The 11,471-nt window shown below is 37.3% G+C and overlaps 1 protein-coding gene across 1 annotated transcript; it reads right to left on the bottom strand.

Moving 5' to 3' along the window:
• Positions 1-727: 727 nt before the first annotated feature.
• On the bottom strand, positions 728-10,716 carry TDRD12 (RNA helicase-like protein). The gene is made up of 3 exons (XM_073081554.1): positions 10,135-10,716; positions 5,669-7,563; positions 728-5,268 (listed from the first exon to the last, which is right to left on the bottom strand). The coding sequence occupies exons 1-3, from the start codon at positions 10,407-10,409 to the stop codon at positions 893-895; spliced, it is 6,546 nt and encodes a 2,181-aa protein (XP_072937655.1). The 5' UTR covers positions 10,410-10,716; the 3' UTR covers positions 728-892.
• Between the last annotated feature and the right edge of the window lie 755 nt (positions 10,717-11,471).

Raw genomic sequence — 11,471 nt, 5'->3', positions numbered from 1 at the left:
TTTCCGGGTAGCTAAGCTGTTTTTGATGAATGCATGCTACGAACAGAAGCTAAGGATCGCGACCGGCGTAGCTAAGTATTTTAAAACTTATCTTACTCGCTTTCCTTAGCTTCGACCTCGCACGCCGCCCAGCTATCTCGCGAACCTCATGTAGAAAGTCACCATAGAACCCAGCTCATAAACAAATGAAATCACCTATATACCAACGCAATGACGGATACTATACCCAACAGACAGCAGTACAACCTATGTTAAATTAGTTTTGTGCATCTTATTTGGCAGTAAAATAATTTCCTAAATTATATGACTAGCAAAAAAAATATTTACACCGCACCGAGAGATCATAGGAAAGATAAAAAATAGATAATTTTTATAGTATTTTTATTTATGTATATTTCGATTCCAGTTGAACATGTTTTTTCGAATAATCGAGGAATCCCCCGAAATTATCAAAAGAACTGATGCATTTTTGCCGCGTCCACACTTGCCAAACCTCGACAAAACGTTACAAATTCAAACGTGTGGCTAGAACGTTTGAATTGGTTTGTGTAGGTTTGCATGCGCTTGTGGCCGAGTATCATTTTTGAGCAATGTTTTACACATCTGTAGATGTTTGGAGTTTGCGGCAATTGCCAAGCGTGTAGATGGAACATAATCTTTCTTTCTTTCTAAAGTTACTTTCCTTTTCATACAAGAACTTTTGCAATATATATATAATAAGATAAGCTCTTAAATTTATGTCCTTCACTAATTCCAATAGAAATTATATTTTGGCCGATAATAATTTCTTAAATTGAAAATCCAGTTATTTGAATAGTAAATTCGTGTTAGTTTGTCTTATATATATTACTTTTCGTATACAGGTATAATTGATTGGTTAATGATTGATTGATTAATCATTCCGTTTGTATTTATAGTTGACATCATCAACGAAGTCATCGTCGGTGTCCGAGTCCGATTTATAGTGAATGTTCTTCATGATATTGACAAGACTATCGTCTTGTACATCTTCCTCGTCAGAGGAAATATCAATTGAATCTACGTCGTACGCAATCCATTTAACAATATTACCATCTTTTGTCAGCGTCATCCAAAGCCTATTCATGATTTTATCGAATTTGACTAATATATATTGACCCTTATTCGAATGTGACGCATTTTTACTATCAATTACACCACATAACTCGATATCGAAGGCATATTCATAGCCATCTACAGTAGCAGAGAACTTTAATGACCTGTCTTGTATTTCTATATTGTAATTCTCAACGCCACTCAGCTTTATTTTAACCACAACTGCTGTATAAGTCTGTCTCCAAATTATGTTTGGCGTTCTCAACTGACATTCCTCTACCTTCGGAACCAACTTATTCACCGAACCTGATTGGCAGGTCTCTGATGATGACAAGTCATCAGAATCTAGTTCCTTCGAATTAGGGTTTATCTGTACGAGTTGAAAATTACGTGTACACGCTTCAATATTCTTAGCGAGAGTATCTAAGTCAATTTGTTCGCTTTCTTCTGTTTCTACGTCTTTTATTTCCGGCAATTTTGTCTTTTGTACGGATTTTTGAATTATTGGCTTGAACATGCTCACCATATCGTCCGTCATATTTACGTTCCAATTGTCTGATTCGTCTGAATCGTAGTCAGATGCCACTAAAGGCACTGAGCGTATTGGCTTTGGTAACAAATTGTTCGGTACTGTGAGAACACGTGGACTCGAGTCAGAGTTGCGGGAGAAATTCGAAATTTTCTCCCAATCGTCTTCCTCATCATTAGTTGGCTCAGGTGGTGTTTTAGGAGCGAGATGGTCAAAAAATTTAATTTCTTCATCAATGCCTTTAGCCAAATTCAAATTTATCAACTCTTTATTAATAATCATATCCACTTCGCCGTAAGTATCTATCATAACGACGCCATACTTGTTTTCTCCCGTATGTTTAGCGGGTTCTTTTGTGACACACTTAACAAATAGCTGTTTCAACCCACCATTAAAGTTTTCAAAGCATTTGTCATATAACCAGTTTGTAGAAAACTCCGACCATTCATCACCAGCTGGTTTAACTCCAACTAAACGGCATTCAATTGCTTGGAAGGGCAGTTGTGTTATAAGCTTGTCTTCAATGGGCATGAATTGGTCTTTGGGTAAGGACCACCATTCTCCCTGATCAACGAAGAAACATCTAACTGTTTTATCATTGATTTCATCTATTCTAGCCCTTTCATACAGAGAGTCGTCTGGATATTTTGCCAATACAATGTCGCCTATATTAAACTCTTGTACCTTAGTAGTGGTGTTTGCTGCGCACTTTTGAATATCCTTTATTAGGATCTTCAAGCAATCGTCGAATTTAGTTAGTCTAACGTATACTGTTTCGGGGTTTTCAGCAGACCTAAAGAAGACTGTGGTCTCATCAAGATCCATGTAGGCCCAACTTATTTCACGTTTTTCTCTAACTGTCTTCACGACTTCATTTGTAGTACTTTCTGGTTTCAAATCTAACCCGCCACTTGAGCAAAGTTCTTCAATCTTAGATATATGGTCAGGATTTACTTCAGCATGTTTTTCTAGAAGCTCCCTCTTCACATTGTATGTGACTACAGTTTCATTCAATGACTTTAAATCTTGACAAACTTCGAGTGTGTCGACGAATAAGCAGTTTCCGACCGTCAGAACAATTTGTCCTTTCATGTAGACGCTTTTGTTAGGATCAATGGCTTCTTTCACTTGATCACGTGCAAGTTCTGAGAAGACAACGTCTTTATCTCTGGGTTGAACATTTGCAAGTCTCACGTGTACGACGAATGTGTTAAAATCTTTTAAATCGTCAGGCAGATGATACAGACTAGTGTCTGTAGTGGTCTCTATCAGTTCTTCGTCTAACAAATTGACTAGAACATTCTTCGGTCCTCCTCTTTCGTATCTGTCAATAATTTTAATCACTTGGCATCGAGCGAATAAGTGGTTCCTAAGAGACACAGCGCAAATGTCACCAAGTTTTGGCACACCAAATAGTATTCTGTTCTTCGAGTTTGAATAATGAACGCCTATTTTTAGTGATAGACTGCTGTATGAAGGTGAGTACTTCTTGTTATCATGGCCAAGCAATCTTACAGAATAATGCGCGGCACTGTGAAAGTGCAGAATTTCAAATGTGACCACACCAGATGTAGGCACCCAGTGCTTCGGTTTGTCAAAGGATTTATGGACCGTATGACGACTTCTGCAGTTATACAGATCCATACAGTATCCCAACGTTAACAGGTTATTGCAGAGAGGCGCGAAGTTTTCAGCTTTTCTGGCATCCTTTTCAACTAGAACAGTTTGGCAAATTCCGTCAATATAATCGGGAACGTTGGCCGAGCAGCGTTTCACAAAGTTTATTATTTTTGGGAACTGTTCCACGTTATTTTCTTCTAACAGAATCAAGATTTTGATATCACGATCATTTGTTTTAAATATTGATGGGTAACTTTCATTCAACGTCGCGAAACGTCTACAAAACGTCGAGAATAGCGACGGCATCGAATACTGGACCAAATAATTGGCATCTAATACATTCATGTGATATAAATTGCTATCGCAGCATATAAGCACGGGAGCCATCATAGGCTCTCTGAACTCTTTCCACAGCATGCTCAGATTGTACAAGTCTTGCACTGTCATTTTGTTGTTGGCAGCGAAAATAAAGTACTTAGAGGATTGTATAGCTGTGTTTAAAAATTCCACTTCTTCATCTGTGTCGCAAACTACTACTGTTCGCTTTGAGGGATCGACGTTCTGCAAGAATTCCATCAAGTGATCCAACTTGTCTTTTCTCTGTACGTAACTCACCGTCATTTTAGCTTTCCCATACAAAACGCTCTCTTGGAAAGCACCAATGCAGACAACAGTGTCAGGAGCCACCTTAGCGAAAGGCTCCATGAAGTTGCACCAAATTCTTGATGCAACAATATATTGCACTTTGAGTTCTTTATTCAAACGTTTGTGCAACATTTCTTTGATTTTGTAGAAGCAGACTTTCAATTCCGTCAAGTAGACTTCGGATAAGCGCTCGCAGTCATCAAGAACAAAGCAGGCGAGGCGGCGCAAATCAACACCAAACTCTGACTTTTGTAGTAAGCGCATTAGCGACGGCGCTGTAGTTATTAACAAATCGCAACCATTGAGTAACGAAGTCGCGATTTGCACTTCATCGTGGCCGTAGTAGCAAGAGACGACTTTTTCGTGGCACCCTACCAACATCTTAGCAATTTTCTCGACTTCAGACACGGATTGGGATGTCGCGCAAACTATGATAGCGATCGGACCTACGCTTTCGCGGTCAGTGTCGGTCTCACTAGTGTCACTTACTAAGCGGCAAACTGCCGGTAAATACCCCATAGTCTTACCGCTGGAGGCGGAACTGATCATAAATACGCTATAACCCCTGAGAATTGCAGGCCAAGTGATGGTCTGCAACATCATTGGCTTGCGAACATGAAAATTCTTAAGAACCAAGCGAATATGGTCACTGAAGTTTATGTCCCTGTAAAGAGAAGTCGGTACGAACCGCCTATTCATTTTGGAATGGACTAACATTATAGGTGTCACCAATTTGTCCACAAAAACAGACATGTTAGGATCGAAATTTTGAAACGGATTCGCGTGTATCGCTACCCGTTGGACTATAGTATCCGTATTTTTATCTTTTTTATCATTTACCTTACCTTCGTCGGAATCGGTGGCGTCATCTTCTGCAGCGGGCTCATCGCTAATATTACTTACCAGCATTTCCATTATATCGGAAATACTATCTTCTGATTCTTCTTCGGAGTTTTGCTTCAGATTCTTGGGTGGGACCTTCTCTTCTTGATTCGAGGAATCTTTGTTAGTCGTATCTGACGTGTGTGACGCGCATCTCTTGTTCTTTGCTATTTCTTTGTGTAACTTCAGACGTCGTTCTAGCAGAGAAGAGCTGGACGACGACGTATCTTTCTTGTCGTTTTTATTTCTTGGTTGCCGAGTATCATAGCTGCAGCTTGGTACTGGTTCATCAACAGCATCTACACTCGTGGTGGAGTCTGCTTTACAGACTCCATTGCGTTGGCAAGAGACAGTCCCGTTTTGGTTACAGTCTGTTGTACTTCCATCATTATATAAATGTATGGGAGGCACTCTGCAGTTAAGCTTGGTTAAGTCAATGCCTGGAGGGCCATACGTGGTTTTCACCATTACATTCTTCTTCATATTACCTTTCTTACCTTTCCTCTTCCTCTTTTGTGCTGAAAGAAACACGGCAATGTTACATACAACAGTAACTACGAGTACATAAGTAGCTTTATTAACCACTAATCCAAAATCCAAAAATGTAATGCAATCAATTATTTATTACACATTTATCTTTTGTTACTAATAAGTAATCAACAGATAAATTCTGAAAAAAACAATTCAGTTGGGAGATTTAAAATCTTTATAAGCTGTTTTTATTAAAAAGTAAAGTCATCATCGAGATCATATTATTGTATAAGACAATGCACGTAGTATATACGTAGTAATATAAACGTATATACGTAGATTCAAGTTTGAACTCAATAAGTCGTGTTAGTTAAAAATGTACTTGTAATTTGACCCTTACATACAATCCTACAATTTACATAGAAAAATAAAATAAAAACTACTTACGTCTCAAAGTTGGTAGCTGCTTATTCTGGAGACAGTCATTATGGTTCTTGTGGGCGATTTGTTTAAGCTCTTTAATCTCACCAATTATCTTGTGTTTGCACGCTTTCAAGGCATCTACAGCCGCCTTATTACTCTTTCCGTTATTGCATTTGCTCAACGCATGGGATATCATGTCTCTATGTTTCGATCCTTGTAAGTTGAATCTTTCCATCAGCGTGTCGACCATGTTGTCATCACGAGGAGTTTCTTTTAAATCCTCTTCAGTTGGATTTGGGGGCGGAACTCTTCGTTCTACCGCAGTGCTTGGTTTTGTACGAGATCCGTTATGTTTATAATTCGTTGTTTTCGGCCGAGCGCCACCGCAATTCTGACTTGTATGCGGTTGTGTTTTGACTTCCGAATTAGTCTCCTTGCTCGGTCCAGGAATTGCAATAGCCTTATCTTGGAAGCCATTTGCAGGCGAAGTTTCAGACTCAGGGGACGGTCGTGACTGGTCATCAGAATTAGGATTTGTCTTATTGAAACCATTCTTCCCTTTTTTCGACTTTCGACCATTAGATGTAGGTGTGGAATTGTCGCCATTGGATAACTGTGTAGATGTAGAAGGTTTGGAGTTATCGTCTTTACACGATTGTTTTTGATTATTTGTTGATGTAGGTTTAGGATTATCATTTTTTGATTGTTTTAGATTAGTCGCGGATGAAGAAGGTTTGGAATTGTCAGCTTTGGGTAACTGTGTGTTACTCGATGATGTAGCTTTGGAATTATTTCCTTTAGGTAACTGTGTACGATTTGATGAACAGGGTTTGGAATCATCAGGTTTGGATACCTGTGTATTATTCGTACCTGTTGAAGGTTTAAATTTTTCAGCTTTAGGCAAATTGGTTTGATTAGCACCTGATGTAGAAGGCCGATCGGCTGCCGATGTGCCCTTGTCGATTTTGGGCAACTGTTTTTGATCATTACCCGATTTTGAAGGTTTAGGATCAGCGTCTTTAGGTTCTTCTTGATTGGATCTAGATTTTGTATCTGGTTCATTCTTAATAATTTTTGGAAATTCAAAATTTTCCGAAATTTCAGACGACGTAGACGCGTCAGATTCAGTCAAAGTTGACAATGATTCATCAGAATGATTGGGTGATGTTTCAGCTATTTGAACCAACTTCTTATTCTTATCTTTCGACTCACTGATAAGTCTTTTCACCAATTGTTCTTGTTTTGTCACTTTATTGCTTGATTTGCACATTATTTTTTTAAGAATCAATGCTTTATGTGCGTCCGTTTTAGTGATTATCTTCTGTTGATTATGACTCGCGTTTTCTTCTACAAAGGCCTTCGTATCTTCAAAAGCCTGTGCATATTCTTGCGTGTCTTTTCTGTCTTGAGTTTTTGTTTCATTTTTGGGTTTCTTCGCATTCAAAAGCTTTAGCTTCGCCTCAACGGCTGTTGGTTCTTTCTTAGCCTTCCGTATGGAGGCTCTTCCCACGGACTGCTCATCAATGCCTTTACATAGCTCCAAGTCTTTAGTCTTGTTCTCAACCATTGCTTTCATAGCTTCATTGTGCTTATCAAGATTCGAAGTAGTGAGAGTAGCTTCAAGTGCTACCGACGCTCTGAAAACCGTCGTTTGTTTCTTGATAGGGTCCTCCCACTTTTCCTTCGGTTCGTTTTTCTTCAAGTAATACTTCTTAAGCTGGTTAATCACTTCTTGCGTAGCATTGTTGCTAAGTTTAGTTATTATTCTCCCTGCGCCAAGGTACTGGTGGAAGAGGCACGGATCAAACGTAGCAAATCCGCTAGTCCTGAGCAGTTTTGACAAAGATTTTGTTTTACCATTCGGTCTCCTTATTATCAAGTCGCCAAATTTGTGGACGTTGTCATCGAAGATAGAGGATCTGTTGACAAAGAAATATCTGACATTAGGAACCTAAATAAACAAAAATCATTCGCGAAGAAATATTTCAAATGGCAATTGGTTAACAATTAAAAAAAATGGCATTTAAATATGCATATTTTTAAAGTAAATTTAGTAGTTAAATATTGAATAAATATTTTCTTCAATTATTCTTATTTCAATTGAAGACACCAATTGGTTACATAATAATTTAAGACAAAATACCAATGCCAATGCAGATTTACAAGCAAGCAGCATCGCTAGTCAAAACTGTTAGTAATTTAAAAATGGAACACTACAATTTTATTTCTTAATCTGGCCGCTATGTGGTGCTCCCTGTTTTCTTCCATAAAAGTATAACGCTTATGTTTGATACAATTGCAAATTATTAATAAAACACAGTAACTGTTATTGCACTCTTTATTTGCTAAAAACCATATATACTATTAGACTACAAATATGTTTAATTGTTCCTTTTCCGAGCATCACTCAATTTAGAATGGTAACAAAATGAGAGAGTATTGATAAGGAGGTCGCACCACTACATTTCCATTGTAAAGTAACTATGTGGTAGAATGCCTGTGATGTGTGGATTATGAAGGTCTGATAGAACCCTTTGAGGTTCGACTCCGGCGGCACCACCGCCACACCTATTTCTGCCTTATCACAGCAGTGTTAAGTGCTGCTGTGTTCTGGTTTGAAGGGTGTGGTAAAGGACACATATTCTTACGAGGGGTTCCAGCTTAGGCCTCAGGGGTAGCGGCGCATCTGTGGCCGACCTCAGGTAAGAATATCTAATCCTATCTGGGGTTGATTACAGATGTCCATGGGCGGCAGTAAACACCATCAGGTGGACTGCATGCTTGTCTGCTACTCCTATATTATAAAAAAAAAATGCCGGTTGACTTAATATGATGTGACTATCTTAGTTTTCAGGAGTGATTGTGCATCTGAGATTGGCTTCAGGTAGATCCCTTGTTCTAGATACATCTGCTTGAATGCGGGTTTGTTCCTCAATCTCATAAAAATTCTTGACAAGTTTTGATGGCAATTTTTATTAAAAAGTTACACTTATATACCCGTATAAAACAAAAAGAGATCAATATATGTGACATACTATTTCAATAATAGAAACACAAACATAAAATTACCAAAAGATACTTGAAATATTTTAACTAATCTAAACTAATCCATGAAACATATTGCATTGTCTAATTTCACAACAAAATAATGTTTGAATGCACAAATTTTACTCGATTTCTTTTGATTTTTATTAAATATTATTTTAGAAAATATTCTTCCTTTATGAGCGACAAGTAAAAAGAAATTCTGAAGGATGCGTGAAGTCTACCAATATGCACTTGACCATCATAGAGGCTTGTGGCCTAAGCCCCTCATTCAGAGAGGAGATCACGCGTTGATGACAACTATGAACAACTTATCCATGGAACATATTGCATTGTCTACTTTCACAACAAAATAATGTTTGAATGCACAAATGTTACCGGATTTCTTTGGATTTTAATTAAATATTATTTATTTTTAATTTAGAAAATATTCTTCATTTATGAGCGACATAAAAAGTAAATCTCAAGGATGCGTGAAGTCTACCAATATGCACTTGGCCATCGTAGAGGCTTATGGCCTAAGCCAGATTCAGAGAGGAGACCCGTTCACAGTAGTTGGATAGTAATGATTGAGGACAAAACAAGTGACATCACAAGTTGACAACAAGTATGGACAAGATTTAACAATTTTAACAATAATAGTTGCTTGAATGTTAATTAACTCAAATGAATATTACAAGTTACAACAGATCAAATGAGACACAAGTGAATTATTATTATATTTTTTTTAAGAAAGTTGTGAATGTATTTTTTTAAATTTCTTATTAAATAAAAAAAGGTCTTTTATTTTCATTTATTCGGCGCATCCATTCAGCTATTTACACATATTTTATCACTATTTGCTTAAATCAATCGTCCTTGCCTGCCTCGACCAGCCTTGACCGCCCGCAGACCTAGAATCTACAGACTCACCTGTGTTTTTTCAAATACTAAACAATTTATTCATGACAATATTTTTCTGCTTCAACAGTACGCCATGTGGTATGGGCCCATGTTACTAACTGATTTTCTTCTCGATCTGGTTGTTTTTGAACTCTTTGTCTTTCAGTTTATACTTTATTTTATATAATTTGAGTAGAAAATTAACTTTTAATCCACTTTATAGTAAGTAGTTGGTGCTCCCCATGAACATCTGTAACCAACTCCATGTAGAACAGCCATTCTATCTGAAGCTGATCTCATATGCGTTGCCCCGCCTTACTTCATCTTTCATCAAAAGGCAAAAACTACTTCACGATAAAAATAGGTGTGGCGGTACATCTCCTATCGGTCAATACTGACGCTATCATTTTTCGCATATCATTCAAAACAAAATACAGACAAATATAATATTTATTTCACTATCTCGTGAATCAGAACAAACAAACAAACAGACAATCGCATCGAAAATATTAAAAAAGATAAAACGCAGCGCCGCGAGCTAAGCAATATGATTAAATGCTCACCTTCGGTCGATGTGTGTCGGGGAGAACCACACTTCTTCTCTGAAGAGGAACTGCTGTATCAGGCTCGTCGCTGCAGGCAGCCACGCATTGCAGCGCTGAACCGTGAACTCCTCATCGTCGAGATCGATAGTAGTCTCCAACGGCAACACGCCATATATACCAATTTGTTCGAATTTAAATTCATCCGACGAAACTCTCGGATCACGCACTTCTATCCATATTAAGTGCGGATTTAGGCAATAAAGCACCTCGACCTTATAGCTGTCGGGCGGCATCGTGCCCGAAAAATATTTTATCAACGGAAAATTCGACTATTTTCCGCCATAAAACAGACATTTGCAGATTAAAAATGATCAAATCGCCGACTCGAAGAATACGGCAAGAAAAAAATGACAGATAAAATCATTAGAATTTTTTTTTAGAAATAAGAACAAAGGAATTCAGATACAAAGGCTGAATGAACGAAATATTAAGCGCTGCGCTATTATAAGCGATCTTAAAGCGTTTAGATACTAAAATTACAAAGATTTTCTTTGATTTCGCATTTAATAATCACAACACAAGCTCACGATATCTTCTTGCGCTGCGGCCATTACATGGAAAGGGCTTTGTCGATAGCTAGATAGCTTCACATAGGTAGATGGACTTATTTGTCGGAAGTTGATTGGTCCAAATGCAAGATGCAGTGAAATCAATAAATTTGCGAGACGGATATTTGTTAGAGAGAGACTAATATAAGACCTAGGTACGTAACTATTTCGCAGTGTAGCTGCGAGAGCACATCACTATGACAGAAGCTAGAATTTCTTTTAAAAAAAAAACATAACATTTTCCAGTTCCTATTGTATTCATTAATGTACTTACCTATGCCTTATTATTTTAATGCATAATTATTATTCATATAAAATACGATATAAAAACAAGATATCTCTCCAATTTTATCATAAACATTTGTCCGCAATGGGCGTAAAAGTCATAGTAGATGAAGTGTCGACGTCGACCATTAGATGTAATTTATATTCATTTAATATACCAATTGCATAGTATTAGATAAGAAATGTATGATACAGAATTGTATTTCCGACAATATAATGATGAATGATATAAAATTTAATTATACATTATTTATTTGATTTGAAGTGTGAAATCAGAGACAGCCCTATGGGTCTTTCGATTTTTAATAAATCCCTTATATGCGTAATTCAATGTTTTTTAATATCTTCCGGGATTGTATTACTTAAAAATGTTTCTGATTTTTCTGATAAAATATACCTCTGTTGTTACACAATAATAAGTTATTATAATATCTTTAAAATATAATGAATCGTACGAATTAC

The sequence above is a fragment of the Epargyreus clarus genome, unplaced genomic scaffold (assembly GCF_041222505.1).
Source record: "Epargyreus clarus isolate Ecla_fem2 unplaced genomic scaffold, WU_Ecla_fem_2.2 ptg000016l, whole genome shotgun sequence".
NCBI lineage: Eukaryota > Metazoa > Arthropoda > Insecta > Lepidoptera > Hesperiidae > Epargyreus > Epargyreus clarus.
Note: the sequence above shows the minus strand (reverse complement) of the source record. Positions and strands in the feature narration are given on the sequence as shown.

Bases quoted from the DNA above. Each gene is read 5' to 3' on its own strand.
- TDRD12 (XM_073081554.1), bottom strand. From the start codon at position 10,409: ATGCCGCCCGACAGCTATAAGGTCGAGGTGCTTTATTGCCTAAATCCG. The intron at 7,564-10,134 runs GTGAGCATTTAA...CTTTGTCAACAG, and splicing joins CCGACACACATCGACCGAAG to ATCCTCTATCTTCGATGACA. The intron at 5,269-5,668 runs GTAAGTAGTTTT...TGTTTCTTTCAG, and splicing joins GCAGCTACCAACTTTGAGAC to CACAAAAGAGGAAGAGGAAA.